Raw genomic sequence first — 17,080 nt, 5'->3', positions numbered from 1 at the left:
CAATTAAAAAAAGTAACAGCATAAGTCTTGGGCAGATTTTCCATAAAATGATCTTTAGAACTAATTTGTACCGAGCCCATATATTCTTAGCATGCTTTGTTGTATGTGCTGTGAGACGTTTAAGATATGTGTTGTAGTGGCCATTCAACAATATTATTAAAATTATTTTTGCTGTGTTCCACATTAGAAATATAGTCTTCTTTGGTTCTCTAAGTTATCTAAATAGGGAACTCAAAAACATTGGCTAAATATTTAAGATTTGTTTTTATTATTGTTCTGTAATTGAACAGTAATAAGCTGCATTTCCTTTCCATTCTTATATCAGGATTATAATTTTTTTTAGGATTTAAATCCACAAAATTTTCTGAATTCTCACAATTATCAGCATGATTGGAAATAAAACACGTGTCCCAATGCACCATTTCAGCAGATGATGATGCAGGTCAGAATGGTGGTCCATTGGTGTTTGGCTTTGCAGTTACCCAGAACTGAGTGTGACACCCATGCTAATTGCAGCAGAACAGCACAGTGGGACCGTTGGCTCCCGTGGAGGCCTGACCTGGAACATTGCTGCTCGTCTGGTGCTCAAATTGTTATCTAAAAATAACTCTTCATTGCTCTAATTCTTTTATCATTATCTTGCCTGGGTCAAATAATAGTAAGAGATATATATTTTTAAATGCATGTGATGTTTAGCTTTGCTTCCAGCAGTGAGATTTTACTGTATCTAAGATGTCTTTCTTTTTTTTCTTTTTTTTTTATAGACATAATTTTTTTTTTCAATTACTAAGCAACCATTTCTAAAAACTAAATGGCTGGATGTCACTTCATACATAAAAAAGACAGATTAGAGTAAACGGTTGCTTTACTTTCTCTTTTATTTGATCTATAGTTGAGGACTGGGACAGTTTCCAGGCAATTTTGGATCACACGTATAAGATGCACTTCAAGTCTGAACCCAGCCTACATCCTGTGCTCATGTCAGAAGCATCGGTGAGTTTGCTGCTGCTTAATGTTTAGTATAATTGGCATCTTTAATAGGTACTGTAATCAAACCATATTAATGTACTTTCAGCACAAGTTGGCAGCAACTTGGATTTCTGACATGCCCTTTGCTTTAGGCTCTGGAAAAATATTGTGGGACGGGGATTAAAGTATAAAATTAGCTTCCTGTGCTGCTGCTCGTCTCTAACTCTGGGGGTCTTCATTTGTTTAAGGGTGTCTGACAGCCACCATTTATTGCAAGTGAGTAACTGCATCTGTTTTGTTTGCAGTGGAACACGCGGGCAAAACGAGAGAAGCTTACAGAGTTGATGTTTGAGCATTACAACATTCCTGCCTTCTTCCTCTGTAAATCAGCTGTACTGTCTGCGTATCCTTTACAGTTTTTTTTTCATCCAGTAAAGAGAACAGTTTGACAGAAACGACTGGGCTAATTTGATGATGAACCTTTCTCTTCAGTTGTTTATTTACAAAATGGTACTATAACTTCTGTTCCTGCACCTTGAATCCCTTTCCTGGTCCCTTAACTTTGAATATCCCAGCTTTGCCAACGGGCGGTCCACAGGTCTGGTCCTGGACAGCGGAGCTACACACACAACAGCAATCCCAGTGCATGATGGCTATGTCCTTCAGCAAGGTAAAGAATGGTTTCACATGTAACCCTAGGACTAAGTTATAATACAAGAGAAATGGAAAAAAAATGGTTGGAATCTAAAGCTGAACCATGTGGATTATGTCTCTTCTTGGCAACTTGATGCCATCTGCTGGTTGCAGCTCGTCTCGGTCATGTGCTTCTCTTGCATTTATGCAATTTCTGCAGTTTGTGGTAATGAGTTTTTGTGACGCAGGATTCTTTGTTTGGAAATGTACTGACATTTCCAAACAAAACCATGGTCTTATATATTGTTCATATTCTTACAGGTTGACTCCTTAAATAATTAAACCTCAGCATTTGTCTATGAAACTTGATTAAATTATTGTAGTACTTTTGGAAAAGTAGTCCTCAATCCTTTACACACTTTGGTACGATCCAGCAACACAAAATGTGAATACATTTATGGTGCGATAACACCAAACGCGTTACGTGCGCCAAAAAGCATCTGTCAAACGCTCCAAACAGTTCAAATTGCGCTGGGCTAGGTGCTCAAAACGTGCTTGGTGTGAACGCACCATTAATCTGTGCGAATGAACACTCAAAAGTGAAAACTTTGATCCTTTCATTTGGTGCAAATTGTGAACAAACACTGTAGCTAAACTCAACAAAGACGCTGGAAATGGCCATTGGTGTATTATATAAACACTATAGATTAACTATCAAAATTGAATTCCTAACTTTCCCAACGTAAAGCTAATTTTGTACTGTCTTTTTTTTTGTTTGTTTGTTTTTGACAGGCATTGTGAAGTCACCTTTGGCTGGTGATTTCATGAGCATGCAGTGTCGGGAGTTGTTTCAAGAGTTAAGTGTGGAGATAATCCCTCCCTACATGATTGCATCAAAGGTAAACACTTTGTTCATTTTAAATCTGCTGGAAGTTTAATTTGACACATTTTTAAGTAGTTATGTTTGCCGTTTGCTGCCTGCTGTGTGAATATGTCACAGGATCCAGTGCGGGAGGGATCCCCGGCCAGCTGGAAGAAAAAGGAGAAACTACCTCAAGTCACTCGGTCTTGGCACAACTACATGTGTAATGTAAGGAATGAGTTCATTTGTTTTGCAGCACTTTCAGGATTTCTGTGGAATGCCAGAATTAAATGTGTCATTTTCTGTGCTCTGTTTATCGCAGTGTGTAATCCAGGATTTCCAGGCGTCTGTCCTGCAGGTGTCAGACTCTCCATACGATGAACAGTGAGTTACTAGCAAATATTCTTGGAGTTCAAAATTATTTTCTCTTCTCAAAATCTAATTGAAAATTTACTTATTTTTAGCAATGATTCCTGTCTTTGTTCTACAGCTCACGGTAGATATGTTGGTTTTTGTTATCTGAACGACTCAATCTTTCCTTTTTCCTCAGAGTTGCTGCTCAGATGCCCACAGTCCATTATGAACTCCCTAATGGCTACAACTGTGACTTTGGTGCGGAGAGACTAAAGATCCCAGAGGGACTGTTTGACCCCTCTAATGCCAAAGTTGGTGTTAAGTTTGTCGGGCGACATTAAACTAAATGTACTTTTAAATTAACAGTTATCAGTGGTATAAAAACAAAAACAAAACGCAGTGAGCTTATTGGTACCTTGAATAAAAAAAATAAGTGTTCAGATATTTTTATTATTGCATAATTCGCCTTTTTTGTAAATAAAAGCAATGCATAATCTGCTCTCTTTTAGGGCCTGTCTGGAAACACCATGTTAGGAGTTGGCCACGTGGTGACGACCAGTGTAGGAATGTGTGACATTGACATTCGACCGGTGAGTAGTGGACAGCTGTTAAAGATTTATTGCACCTAAAATATATATATATATTTTTTTTTATTGCAGGACAAGTTTTTGAGTTAGTCTGCAATGCCCAAAACAAAGAAACGAGCTATAGCAGGTTATTTTAATTAATATAACAAATAAGAGACTAACTTTGAGTCTTCCTCCTTTGCACACTATTTCTACATCATAGAGTTGTTATCATGGCCCGTTAGTTCATTAGAAAATGACTGAATATTTGAGTTTCACTGGTTTGTCCAGATGAAAATCAGCCGATTTGGATCAGAAGCTATTTTCTGTGATGAGGATAACGATTGGCTCAGAGTTTGTTTAACATTTGTGATTATTGACGTGTATGTAAGGGTCTGTACGGCAGTGTGGTGGTGACGGGAGGAAACACACTCATCCAGGGCTTCACTGACCGATTGAACAGAGAACTTTCCCAGAAAACCCCTCCAGTAAGAAACAGTCATCATTTGTAAACGGCTTTGAATTTATCCCAAGTTGTGACTTGGGATAAATTCAGTTTAGCTGCATTATGTTAAATGCTACATTTCCCCTTGTTTGTAATTTACAGAGCATGAGACTGAAGCTGATTGCCAACAACACTACGGTGGAGCGCCGGTTCAGTGCGTGGATAGGAGGCTCCATCCTGGCATCACTGGTAAGACCATACAGAGGCTCTGTAGTACTGTGAGCCCCTCACGTGATAGAACCTATTATGTATGTATGCATATTGCATATTTGACAGCATGTTTATTGTTCTCCAGGGAACTTTCCAGCAGATGTGGATCTCAAAACAGGAATACGAAGAAGGAGGAAAGCAGTGTGTGGACAGAAAGTGTCCTTGATTTGACATCCAGTCTCAACCTTCTCTTCTCCATCTTCTTCTAGCTCAACATCATGAGGAGTCAACCTCTGACCCAGACTCAGGAACAGTCAGCTCTCATTTTGTATGATTTGTTTTTAAATCTGAGTTGGTCGCTTGTCAGGATCTTAAAAAAAAAAAAAAGAAAGAAAAAAAAAATCAACTCAAGATCCTCTTTTTTAAATAGCCAAAACAGACTGTCGCTTTCTCTGTTACCTGCTGATGGAAACTTTGGGTCATCAAAAAGTTGTTTCCGATTACACTGGGGAGAAATGAGTAATTAGGGTTGTACAGGATCCCAGCAGAAAACTGGTAAGATGTTGTGTGACGAGGGTCTTTATTTGGAGGAAGCATCATTTAGCAGGATGTGAATGTGTTTTGTGATTGTCATTTCGTGTACTTGGTAAATTCATAAGCAGTTGCCGGTCAGTTATTGCCCCTGGTTACTCATATTTCAACTAAAAATCTGTATTTAATTTTCATTTTTACTTGTCATTGGCTACATTTGACCTTTGAAAAATAAAGTCAATTTTGTTATGATTACATGAATAGTCATTTTAAAAGCAATTCTGAGTTTGCGTTAGTTACAAGATGCCCAAACAGTGGTTAGGCAGGATGGTTTATTAGACAGTAACAAAACAGAACACATTTCCAATCGAGAAAACATAGTTTTATCTTGTAAAACCAAATAACAGCTGGACAAGAATTTGCTCAAATTTCAGTAGACTGTGTGAGCTGATTCAGGCAGCCGAGTTGTAGCAAACTCAAAAAAGAACAGATCCCTTATTCAGGAAGATGGAAGCTTCATCTGGGGAAATCTCTCCTTTAATTTGGCCAAAGTTTTCCTCTTTAAGTTGACTTTCCTGGCCCTTTCTCGAAGGAATCTCTCAATGCGCAACCTGCCAGAAACAAACAAACAAAACAAAACAAAAAAACCCATAATGCAATATCTTTACAGATTAAAATTAAAGGAACAAAACTGCACTGCAGCATATGAATGTTCTTACCTTATATGAGGTTGGACAAAATGGGGCGTGTAGAACTTCTTGCGCTCGTGTCTTTTATTCATGTACCAGGGAATTGTGTATTCTTTGAACCGATACCTGGAGGTTAAAAAGGACTATTTACTGAGAGTAAAAGTTTCTTGCCTTTAATGTGAGACAGGCGAAACCCAAAGTTGCACGTTGTGTACAAAAAAAATCTATTGGGATCAGAGTCCATCAAGTTGCTTAAGTTACAAATCCAGTATAAATTCACAGAAACGTTCCGTACCAGTATTCATATCCGAACACGTTCCTCCTCCAGTCTCCTGGCCGGCCTTTCTCCTGTCCCGTCTGCAGCAGACGCAGTGCAGTCTCCCGTTCTCTCACCACTGTGTCCAGCCTGACCATTGACCGTTCAATCTGTGAAGACACAGATGTATTCCCTTTAGCCTGGGTTTTTATTTCCCCATCAACAATAATCGGTAAATATAAACTACACATTAGAAAGAATCCCTCTGAAGTGCGGGAGCTGGAACTGTCACTTCAGTGTCGCACCAACCTTCTTCATCCGTTCAGGACTCGGCATCTGAAGACTTTGTCTTTTTGCTTCCTGCGCAAGTGTCAGCAGCATGTTTCTTTCCTTCAGCAACACATACCTGAGACAAAACTGAGGCGTTAGAAGCAATGGTAAATGCAGAACTTCTTTTTTTTTATTATTTATTTAACACCATTCAAGTGATGAGACAATTCAAAGTGCCTTACATAAAAAGACAAGAAAAATGTCTAGCAAAATCTCTTCAAGGTGAACAACTAAATAAAGACGAGTAACAGCATGACATCAAAACAATGTATTAGATTTTAATATTTTCCAGATTTGTCACAGTCTTGACATTGCTCACCAGAGTTTGTGTAAGTCCTCGTTGCTCTTTGTTCTCAGCTGTTTCGCTGTCCACGGAGCTCCTGTAATGAAACAAATGACCTCCAACATTTAAAATACATTATGCATGATCATGAACATTGTGTAGCTACTAATCTGCAATTTTTGACAAATCCTAACATCTGCTGAGAGCCGTACTGAATTACTTTAGCATGTAATAGTTATTTTCTGACTAAAAATCACTTGGATATTTAAACAACATTTAAACAACTCTCACGCAACTTTTAATAAATGTAATGTTTTACCAGACTTCACATTGGGCTCTCCCCAGTTCTCAGGCTGATCAAAGAACTCTTCCAACCCTCTTCTGCTGACGGTCGTGTGCAAAGCTCGACGCTGACCCACAAAGCTGATGGGAGTGATCCAAGAAGAGGCGATCAGGAAAGATTTTTCACTGAAGGGGAAAGAAAATATCTAACACATGCATTGACATTTATACATATAATTTCATCTTACTCAAGAATGTAATTAATTAAATGTTCTAAACTCTCAAATTGCTCTATTGGGATGTCAAGCCTCCAAATCAGTAAAGAAAAAACAGACTGCAGAACATTTACCTCCTTGAGCTTATAGGAGTTTAAGGAATCATGAACCAACATGATACTGAATTTGTTAAGGACACCAAACTGGACTGGATTAAAAAACACGGTCAGCTTTGATATTAAAGAAACAACAGCCAGACCTGTTAGACTGGGGTTGGAAATAAAGATTTTTCAGAGGATACATTATCTTCATTATTGATGTTTTTGTTTGTAAAAATACTAAATTTCCTTTTTAAAGGAAATTGACGCATTTCGCCCCGACTGATCAGTAAAACACTGAAAATATATTTTTTTCTGTTCAATAAATGTATCTCAAATAAGATGACCTTCACCATCAATAGAAACATAAACTTAAAATACTTTGATGCAATTTGAATTTTGTTAATCTGATAAAGACTACAGGCACATGTTTTGATGCAGAGATTAAGATAATCTTGTAATTGCTTCATTTTCATTAAACTGAAAGAACCTCAAGCACTTTTTACATATTGCACTTCATTCACTAGTTTAAGGTTACAGATGCTGAGGTTGAGCTCATAGGCCAGAAAGTGAATTGCGCTGCCGCCGATTTGAAGGGATCTGTGGTAGACCAGAACAAGAAAATGCCACGTCCGCTGCTACACTGTCCTACCTTAGAAGATTGTTCTGGCATCTTTTCAGATTTACAGCACAGTGTTGAACGCTTATCGCTGGAGATATCCTGAAGACGCTCTGAAACCGTTTGCACAGAGTCAAAACACGTCCTAACGATGAGGACGACGCCATGTTTTATCTAGAATTACCCAACATGCATTTTGTGTAAAAAGATATATATTTTTTTCAAAAATAACATTTTCTTTATTTTGAAATTATCGGAACACCTTTAAAGTTAATGGCATAATAATAACATGAAATTTGACAAGATAAATATAAATTTAGTGTGTGTTACATTTTCTTGAACCAATCACAGCGCGGGTTGTTGAACTGTCCCTACAGCAGCTATGGTGGGCATGAGCCTTCTCAGGTCGGCTGCTGCCTTTGCAGCCAGGTTAGGTCCTCTGAAAGCTGGGAATAATGCTGCCAATATACTCGCTCGAACCATCCCACGGACAAATAAAGGTGAGAGCTTCTCTGCTGGTTCGGACAGCTCAGCTTTCGACTCTAAAATCGGCTCCTTTCTGTTATGACCTTGCGCCGGAGCTTATTAGCATGCTAACATCAGCTAACTGGTAGCGTTCGCCCTGCTGTCAACAAAGAGGAAACAACTCCAAGTTTAATGATGAAAACTATATGTTTGATCTTGTAATTGCATATTTGTTGACCATATGAGAATAATGAGTAGTACGATATTTTTTCCTCTATACGTTTATTTATATCCTATAGAGATAGAAGTTAAGTGTTATTTAGCATAAATGGATGAAGGACACATGATTTAGCAATTTGTTAGACTGTATTTTAATATATTGGAGTACCATATTAGAGATTCAAGTGTACACATTGTACACTTTACAAGGCACTTCTATAAAGTTCTTAAATTAAGCTCTTAAAACGAATTTATCTCAGATGTATTATATAGTTTGCTTACTAACAATAACATGCATCACTATTGTAAGGATAAGAAAACCTTGTTTTTGGTTGGGCCTTAATGTGGCCTTGGAGGACACAATTTCCATAAAAAAAATGTGAAGTCATAAGTTTGACAGAAAAAATAACTTAAATTTATGAACACACGATTCGCTATTTTCAAAAGTATGAATGGTAGATTCTATTTTCCTATATCAGATTGATATTTCCAGAGTGCAGACTTGATAAAATTATGTTGCAGCTTTTTCCTCATTGTTAAGGCGAATCTGCAGGAGATGTCATTCTGATGCTGGGTTACAGCCCACATCTACCATTTATACTTTGGAAAATATGCACATTTATTTAATTTATCACTTAAATGTTAGAGGACTTCTGCTGTTTTTGTTGCAAATTTCTGGCTTTATATCGACAGAAAATATGTTGCTTTTAATATTACAAAGCTATGTTTGAAATCATGTAAAATTGTCATTTCTAACCTTTCGACATCAGAGAATATCTACTTTTTATTTTCTTGTAAATGTGTGAAAGTAATCTCAAAATATTTTGGTAGAAATGTATTTCACTGTGACCATATTATTTTTTTTTCTTTGTTTTTGATGGCTGCAATACTCCGTTGTATGAAATAGTTACATTTTAAATGTATTTGAAATGAACAAATATTCTGTTTGATCTCATAAAACACAATTGTAAATATTCCATTGGCAGAGACTTTATTGTGAAAGCAACTGTTGCTCGTTTTTTCAGTGGCGACCCGTTGGGGCCATGGAAAGAAGATGTTTGTGGTCAAGCCAACCAACTATTACGACAGGAGATTTTTGCATTTATTGGTATGTATCATAACAAAATTCAATTTACAGAGCTTAAGTCCTTTTCAAAAATAGGGAAGCAGATAGCTACAGTATATGAGGCAAAAATTAAGCGGTAACCCTTGTATCTCCAGAAAAACATTTAGTGAGAAGGGTCTTGATTGCTTCTTTAGTTCTGTTTGTGGCAGACCGAAAACTGTAAAAGTTTTCAGTTTTTCATTTTTCTGTTTGTTAATCTTGCAGCGATATTACATCCTGCTGACTGGTATTCCAGTGGCTGTGTTGGTCACGGCTGTGAATATCTTCATTGGTAAGTACACATGTTCTTGGTGTTTTAAAGTATTTCATTTTAATGTGTCCTTTTGGTCCATGATATAATTTTAGGAAAAGTTAAGTAAATTATTTATGAATGATTCTAAGTTTTTTCTTTTGCTTTATTAGGTGAGGCAGAGCTTGCTGAGATTCCTGAAGGCTATGAACCTGAGCATTGGGAATATTACAAGGTGTGCTCCTTCTTTCATTTTGCCATTGCTTTGTCACAGCTCTTAAACATTGTTGTCAGGATAATTGAGTTCTGGTTTGTCATATATTTACGTATTGAGGTCACAGCACATACGTTGCTTTGCATTTGGCCGATTAATGTTTATTTTACAGATAGTTTCAATTGGAGTGGTGTTGCCCCCACACACAGACGTTATGATATTCCACAAAGAAGAGTTTAAGTTTTTTCTCCACTTGTACATGCATTTTTTTCCTAATTTTTTTGAAGTTCTGAATGAGTAATAATGGTCCACAGCAAAATCAAACAAAAACTAATACTGGTTGTAAAAACTCTTGAAGAATTTCTAGTCAAGCAGACAAATTGGTCTTTTGAAAGCAATACGTTTTTTAGTATTATTTATTGGTTCTTTTCATTTCAGCACCCCATCACCAGGTGGATTGTACGGAACATTTATGATTCCCCGGTGAAGGACTACGAAAAAGTGTTGGCTGCAATCCAAATTGAACAGGAAAAGGGTGACATGAGGTGATTATCAGAGTTTCGGTCACTTGTTTAAGACCAGAATGTTGAAGTCTGTAAGGGAAACTAAAATGTGCAAATAGTAAGTACAAGTAGGCCTTTCACGATAACAAATTTTGCTGAGCGATTGTCTAAAAAATTATTGTGATAAACGATAATATTGTTTCAAGACCTTTTGACACTGATTTAATGGAAATAAAAACTAAACAACATAAGCCAAAGTGGAAATAAATACTGCATTCAACCAAAAGAGTGCAGATTATGAAGTCTGTATACTATACTGCCCTTCAGTAATCACTAGATTTAAATAGAGAAGATGGGCACATCCGATTACCTAATGCAATAGTTCACACTACACGATTTTTCGCCCCTATTTTCCCCTTACGATAATCTTAGAACGTGGGCCGATCTAAGATTGTCGCTGGTGATTTTGTAACCGATCATCCTGTAGTGTGATGTAGATTGTTGTGGCCGATCTAAATCAGGAGTTTTCCCCGACTGGGAGCTTAACGCTGAATGTGACAGGTAGCCAATCAGAAAGCGCGGATTCTACTGAGGGGAAATTACAGAGAGGAATCCAAAACAGCTGACATGGCACAACCTAAAATCCAGCGGACGTTGGAGATGATATGTGGAAACAACATTAATATTTATTCAACATTTCGTCCAAAGAATATAGAAATGACAAAGGGAGGAGTTGGAGCCAAATTGCTACCGCAGTTGATAAACCCTGTAAGTTTTCAGCTGTTCTTTGTTAACGTGACATAAATAGGTTATAATGATTTTCATTCAGTCAGGACTTTACGCTGACTCTAGCCACATGCATCACAGGTAGATTCTAGTTAAGCATTGATTAATGCCTGATATTAAAATTAGTTAACTGGACTTGTAGCCATTATTTTGTGCCCATGTGGCTGGACACCACATGGCACTACGAACCCGATCGAACCGTTATACTTAGGATTTCTGTCGGCTAATGGTGGTCTCTCATGTTTTGAAAATGGGCCGACAACTCTTTTAGTGTGCGCTGGACACTAAAAAATAGGAAGGGTCAGTGAAGAGCACCGGAGTTGAGCCTTTTTCATTCAGTGTCATCAACAGAAAGAAAAAACGGCAGGAAGAGACGATAAAGCCGATAATTAAAATGAGGTCGATAGGTTTAATTTATCGTGCGATTAATTGATTTATCGTTTATCGTGACAGGCCTAAGTACAAGTGTCTGACTTACATGTGTCAGAATGGAACCGATTAAAGGAGTGAGATTTCAAGAGATTCTCAAAGCTGAAACCCAAAGTCGCTTGAAAGCAATTTTTGAGCTGTTTAACTTAGAATAACCTGAAAACAGTCTAAATGGAGAATACTTATCAGGCGAGGGATGGAGCTTTTAAGAAGAAAAAAGATGGTATGTCTGAGTCCATATGCCTGCGTTTGGACCTTGCAGTTATTATTACTACTGATTTTGAATTTGTCTGAGGCATGCATTCACAGTGGAGTTTAGTTGGTCCCTTGAATCCTCAGTAAATGAGCTCCAGTTGGATGGATGTTAATATGAGAAGAAACTGGAGGTCTGGACCCATGTATCTATGTTTTCTGAGGGATTGTTGGGTCTACACTGCTGTTGCACTCCTGTCTTATAGGACGTAAATGCTGCATCCTCTAAGAGAAGCAGGTATTGTTCCTGCTGACTTGTGTTAGTTTAGAGACATGGCATCATCAGGATTACAGTGACTAAGTTCAATAGTCGTAGATGTACTTTTCTCAAATTCACAGCTTGTTTCTTGACTACTGTTTTGTAACCCTGAACAGACTGATGCAGCTGGAGGTTCGTCGGCAGATGAGACATCACGGAGACGGCCCCTGGTTCCATGTGGCGACGCCTGACAAGGGGCTGATTGACAACAGCCCCAAGTCATCACCTGACAATTAACGAACGGTGTTAGCGGTACACGTGGTCATCAGTCCGACTGTTTGTAAATTTTTCCCTTGTTGATTAAATAAAGTATCTTTATGTGGTCTAATAGCCAGTTGTTGGGTGCAATTACTGAACATCTGACATTAAAAGTTAATTCTTCAGTTTTATCACAATCCAGAAACATAAAGTGAATTGACTCCACCACATCAGTGTGGATTGCCATCTATTGGTTTCGCTTTGTGACAGTGTCCCTGTACAAGAGGTAATTCTTACTTCACGAAGGTATTAAATATTTACTGCCTTATTTTGTTATTTTTCAAGTCATTTTGGTTGTTCTATTTATACAGCTGAAATTTACCTGAGTGTATTTAAAGTAATTTAGATTTTGTCCATCCATCTCAAATTCATTCAAACAAATGAATGAAATTGATGAATGCATTCTAGATAAATTAGAATGCATTCATTGAGATAAATTGTTACATCAATTTCCGTCACTTGATTTAATGCTCTCATGTCTGCAATAAAGCACAACGTGTTTTATTGCAAGAGTTTCTCAGAAGGAGAGGCCAATAGTCATAAACGCAAGAATATCCACTACATAAACGTGCATACTGATGATATATCCACTGAACCAGATTCTCCATTGGGTGGCAGAGCTCCGTAGACTGACTACTGCCTGACAAATAAAAGGTTAATAAATACATGTGGATATGAACCACAATTTATTTATTTTATTTATTCGTACAATAAAAGAAAAACTCCATATTCAATTTATTGCTTTCTTTTTAACCCTTATGTATTTTCTTTTATTTTTCTGTTAATTTAAATGATGGAAGAAGGAAAAAATTGTGTTTCTGGGTCCTCCCTCAGAGGTGGGAGTGGTCCTTTCGGTAAATGTGAAAGGACGTCACTACAGTCAACAGCAGCGCTGTAATTTCTGCGCAGGTCCATGCTTATGGGGGAAAAAACCCGCACAAACAACAACAAAAGAGCAGCTCTTTACCCTCGATGCCCTTACCCTCAGACTCCGAGGCCAGCCTCCACCCCGCCGTGTCATTTTATTTTTACGTTTCCAGCGTCACATCCCCCCTGGCCTGGCCGGAGGAATGTAGAGACGGAGGGGCTTTAAAAATAGCATCCTCCGCTCTGACTGCGCCGCTCCGGAGGCTCCGCAGCACTCTGCAGGGAGAAGCAGGAATGCGAAGATGGCTGCAGACCTGGGAGAGCTGCTGGTCCCCTTCATGCCCACCATCAGAGTCCCCAAAACAGGAGACAGAGTCTACAAAAGCGAGTGCGCCTTCTCCTTCGACTCCCCCGTAAGTGTGCCCGACCTGTCAGACACCCACACACGCAGCCTGCACACACCGGGACATTGAGGAGCATGAGGGGGAGGAAAGGTGCGTCGCAGGCGGACTGAACATCACACGTGTTTCGGCTGTAATCTGGTGTGTTTGTAGACGTGAAGGAAAACACTGTTTTCATCTTTGGAGAGAGATGCAGGCTTGTTATTTTTCTTTTCACGTCCAGATCACCTCCCAAAAGCTTCCATTGTCGTTTTTAGAAACACTACACTTGAAGTAAGCTATTTGATACTTGTAATGAGGGTAATAATTCCTCTAAACTACACCTTTTGTTTAAAACGGACTGGCTGTTCAGTGTGATATGTGGACTGTTTAGCCTTTTGAATCATTTTAAAACAAATCACTATTTGGCTCAAAATGTGAGGGCTTAATACATTTTTAAAAAACCTATATCTTTCTGAAACCCAGATTTGTTTTTATGCCTAGGAGTAACTAGTAGAGCCAATATTTAAATGTTTTAAACTAAGTTATTTAGACCAGTCCTCATTTATTATTTTCACAATTGGTGGCAGAATCAAAATTTGCAAAGTTTACGTTTGTAAATGTCAGAATATATTGACGGAAGCATAGATTTGATACTTTGTGTGTGTGTTTCTAAAGCGTCTGTGGTGAACCTGAATGTAGCGTTCCCTTTGCTCCTAGAGCTTTCCTACACGCCTATCTGGATTGAAACCGTTTTTAAAGGTGACTCAGCTGTCTGGAGTTCATCATGCTGGCCTGAAGACCGTTTTATTTTTATCCTGCACTGTTGAGGCTCATATGTCACTTTGAACCACTTAAAGGTTTAACACTGGGGTTTATAAAGCCCATACACTGATTACAGATTTGAGGTTAGTTTATGAAGGAGGTGTTTTCCATGTGCTTGGTCTCTAGAGCCCAGGTGTGAGGTGTAGGAGTGTGTTTTTTTTCCCCTTTGCTTCTTTTTAAAGGCACGTTTAAAACTAAACCAGAGTTTTTAGCTGCAACCTATAAAAAACATGCTCTGTTTTTTTTGTTTTTTTTGCATAAGACTTAAGATCGTGAAGATTTTTCTTTCTTTCTTTGACTTGCACATAATTGAAGATGATTAGGTCCTTTTTCACATCCCTACAGCAAAATTATTTGCTTCAGAAGCGTATTTTGCAAATAAAAGAAATATTTCCAGAATGGATTACTGGCTGATCGGCAGGCTTTGTGGTTATAATATAGATGATTTATCTAATTTTCTTCCTACATATTAGTTGCTATTTCTATAGCTTGTGCTGATTTTGAAAAAAAAAAAAAAAAAGCATCTGAAGATGGATTCTTGGTTTAAGTTTTCCTCTCTGGTGTCCTAACGTGGAAGTGGGTGAAATCTCAAATACTGATTTGATTTTACTCCCATTAATGCAGCAAGATGTAATTTCTTTTGTGTGGTCAGAGTAACCCAACTATATGCTGATAAATAAAAAAAATATGCACAGCTAAAGAATATGATATAACTTAATATGCTGATCAAAACAACAACAAATTCTTACACTTCATGTGAAGCCGCACAGACTGTCCTCTTATCTGGCCTTGTTGGTTCCTCAGCTCGTGCTGCAGCTGATTGTTATTGTTTCCTTTTGTGTGCAGGAGTCTGAGGGAGGCCTGTATGTGTGTATGAACACATTCCTGGGCTTCGGACGGGAACATGTGGAGAGACATTATCGCAAAACAGGACAGAGTGTTTACATGCACCTCAAACGACATGTTAAAGAGGTACGTTTTGTCCCCTGCCTTGTAGATTTCAATAATTCTGTTTGGGGAAAAAAAAAACAGATTTTCAATATATACTATATATAAAAGATGACAAACCATTTGAACACCATAGACAATCAAGAAAAGTCAAATTCAACCACAACACAAACTATGATGTTTTCAGTGTCTCTGTTATTTATTTATTTATTTATTTATTTATTTATTTATTTATTTATTTATTTTTGTCATATTTATCATATTCAAGAATAGTTTTCAATTTAGTTTTTAAATTACTGTTTTTTTATTTTAAAGAGAAAAATGTCTAAATAAAAAATAAATGATTATCTTCATCAAGAAGACTAAGTTTAGAAACTGTTGTTCTTCCAACAGTTTCTGAAGTAAATTGTCTACACTGTCAATTTATTTAAATGTTTTTATATCTGCATAAACATGGAGAAACATTTGCATGTCCAAAATTTATTTCCGTTCCCATTTTCCATATTATTGTTATTTTTTTTCTTGCAGGATTTCAATAAATATGTTGCTGTAACCCTTGTGCTTTATACATAAATAAGTAAAAAATGCACATATTATGTATCCACATACATACATGCCTGGATACATACAATAAATTACCTCCCAATGGTGGAAATATATGTTTACAAAAATATGTTTTTAGGGGTTTTAAGAAAAAATGTCCAAATAAGCATGTTCTATTTATATCATTAAACACATTTTAAGTAATACCTTGAACAATGTTGCTTTATTGTTTCAAACAATAAACACAAACTGTAAGACTTATTATGATTCCATTTTTGTTTAGATGTCATCTGCACACATCTTTTAGGTTAATGGTGGTTTTAAAACCGACAGTGTCGCAGTTTGAGTTTTTGGTTTTGTTGACTATAACTAGCAAGTCAATTCTTCCTAAGAACAGCAAACTCAAACAAGCTCCTCTTTTTGCTTCAAGCTGGTGGTGTGTTTCCTCTCTGCCGCTAATTGCTATCAAATCAGCTCTGCTTTGAAAAGATCTGCTATTTCCATGCCTGGATCTGACCACAAACAGCTGCTGCACATTCTGCAGGCTCCTGTGTCTGTGCTGTTTTTCTTTCATGGTGGTTCCCTTGATGCTGTGGGTGTCAATATTTCCAGTTTCTCAACTTTGTCTGGTCAGATTTCTATAAAACTAGTCAAATTGGACGTAAATCTGCTTGGTGGGACTAAGGCTGCATATTTATGTTTTCATGAAAATGTTTTCTTTTTTTTTAATCTGTTAGGTTTTTTTTTTTTTTTTTAAAGTTGCTGCTTTTTTTTTTTTTTTTTTAAAGTTGCTGCTTTGCTGTCACACTAGAAATGCCATTTGCAGTTAAGGGTAAACCCAGATAAATAATGTTTAAAGGTCTGGCAATTTTCCCTTCACTTATAAACTCATCTGGCCACCAAATATCCAACTACTTCTAAGGCAGTAGCAACAGACTAGATCTTATTCAGGGGAGCATATAAGTTCATCTTTGCTTTAGTTTAAAAAAAAAAACATCCAAGTGGATGCTACATGTATTTTTTTTTGTATGTATATATAATGTTGTTACTACTTATTTCTTACAGAAAACCACAGGTGCTGCCGGAGGAGCCATCCCCAGGCGAAGAAATGGAAAAGTGTTTCTAGGTAGGTTATTTTCACTGGAGTGACATACTTCTACATTGCAATGTGAAAATCTTAGAAAAGATGTTAAATAAATCTATTAGCATGCTGAGACAAGCAAATGGAAAATGAAAAGATTGACAATTTAGCTCAGCAGTTAAATTGTCATCAGCTGCTGAGGACAATTTAACTTATTCTGTTCTTCAGTGTTTATTTGGTTTTGCACATTGTTGTTGTTTTTTATTATTATCCTTGACCTTTTGGCAGCATAACTGGTCTGTTTCTATCTGAGGAAGGCCCAGTTTTTAGAAGGTCACTGCTGTTTTCAAATTT

General features: G+C 37.4%; 4 protein-coding genes across 7 annotated transcripts in view; 3 read left to right on the top strand and 1 right to left on the bottom strand.

Moving 5' to 3' along the window:
- Window positions 1-893: 893 nt before the first annotated feature.
- On the top strand, window positions 894-4,426 carry actl6a (actin-like 6A). Its single transcript, XM_016671852.1, has 11 exons — window positions 894-993; window positions 1,275-1,372; window positions 1,545-1,639; window positions 2,395-2,501; window positions 2,603-2,692; window positions 2,787-2,848; window positions 3,015-3,129; window positions 3,328-3,408; window positions 3,777-3,872; window positions 3,992-4,078; window positions 4,185-4,426. The coding sequence occupies exons 1-11, from the start codon at window positions 940-942 to the stop codon at window positions 4,263-4,265; spliced, it is 966 nt and encodes a 321-aa protein (XP_016527338.1). The 5' UTR covers window positions 894-939; the 3' UTR covers window positions 4,266-4,426.
- Window positions 4,427-4,885: 459 nt separating this feature from the next.
- mrpl47 (mitochondrial ribosomal protein L47) lies at window positions 4,886-7,532 on the bottom strand. Of its 2 annotated transcripts, none has more exons than XM_007552791.2 (7): window positions 7,376-7,532; window positions 6,448-6,551; window positions 6,165-6,225; window positions 5,825-5,921; window positions 5,555-5,685; window positions 5,290-5,385; window positions 4,886-5,181 (listed from the first exon to the last, which is right to left on the bottom strand). In XM_007552791.2, exons 1-7 carry the CDS (start codon window positions 7,507-7,509, stop codon window positions 5,070-5,072), a joined length of 735 nt encoding a protein of 244 aa, XP_007552853.1. In that variant the 5' UTR covers window positions 7,510-7,532; the 3' UTR covers window positions 4,886-5,069. The 2 variants fall into 2 exon arrangements, with proteins under 2 accessions (XP_007552853.1, XP_007552852.1); XM_007552790.2 differs by having other exon boundaries at window positions 6,448-6,596; window positions 7,376-7,531.
- Window positions 7,533-7,698: 166 nt separating this feature from the next.
- On the top strand, window positions 7,699-12,154 carry ndufb5 (NADH:ubiquinone oxidoreductase subunit B5). The gene is made up of 6 exons (XM_007552789.2): window positions 7,699-7,842; window positions 9,052-9,134; window positions 9,357-9,423; window positions 9,555-9,616; window positions 10,034-10,140; window positions 11,941-12,154. Exons 1-6 carry the CDS (start codon window positions 7,725-7,727, stop codon window positions 12,059-12,061), a joined length of 558 nt encoding a protein of 185 aa, XP_007552851.1. The 5' UTR covers window positions 7,699-7,724; the 3' UTR covers window positions 12,062-12,154.
- Window positions 12,155-12,949: 795 nt separating this feature from the next.
- Window positions 12,950-17,080, top strand: part of usp13 (ubiquitin specific peptidase 13) — a 32,574-nt gene continuing 28,443 nt past the window's right edge. For 2 of the 3 annotated variants that reach the window (XM_007552787.2, XM_007552786.2), the window contains exons 1-3: window positions 12,950-13,362; window positions 15,001-15,126; window positions 16,711-16,771. In XM_007552787.2, coding sequence (XP_007552849.1) covers window positions 13,252-13,362; window positions 15,001-15,126; window positions 16,711-16,771 — 298 coding nt within the window. In that variant the 5' untranslated portion in view covers window positions 12,950-13,251. The remainder of the gene's footprint in view (window positions 13,363-15,000; window positions 15,127-16,710; window positions 16,772-17,080) is intronic. The other variant, XM_007552785.2, reaches the window with a different exon arrangement.

Source organism: Poecilia formosa, unplaced genomic scaffold, assembly GCF_000485575.1.
Source record: "Poecilia formosa unplaced genomic scaffold, Poecilia_formosa-5.1.2 Scaffold52, whole genome shotgun sequence".
Lineage (NCBI taxonomy): Eukaryota > Metazoa > Chordata > Actinopteri > Cyprinodontiformes > Poeciliidae > Poecilia > Poecilia formosa.
The sequence above is the reverse complement of the archived record's forward strand: the minus strand, read 5'-3'. Positions and strand labels throughout refer to the sequence as shown.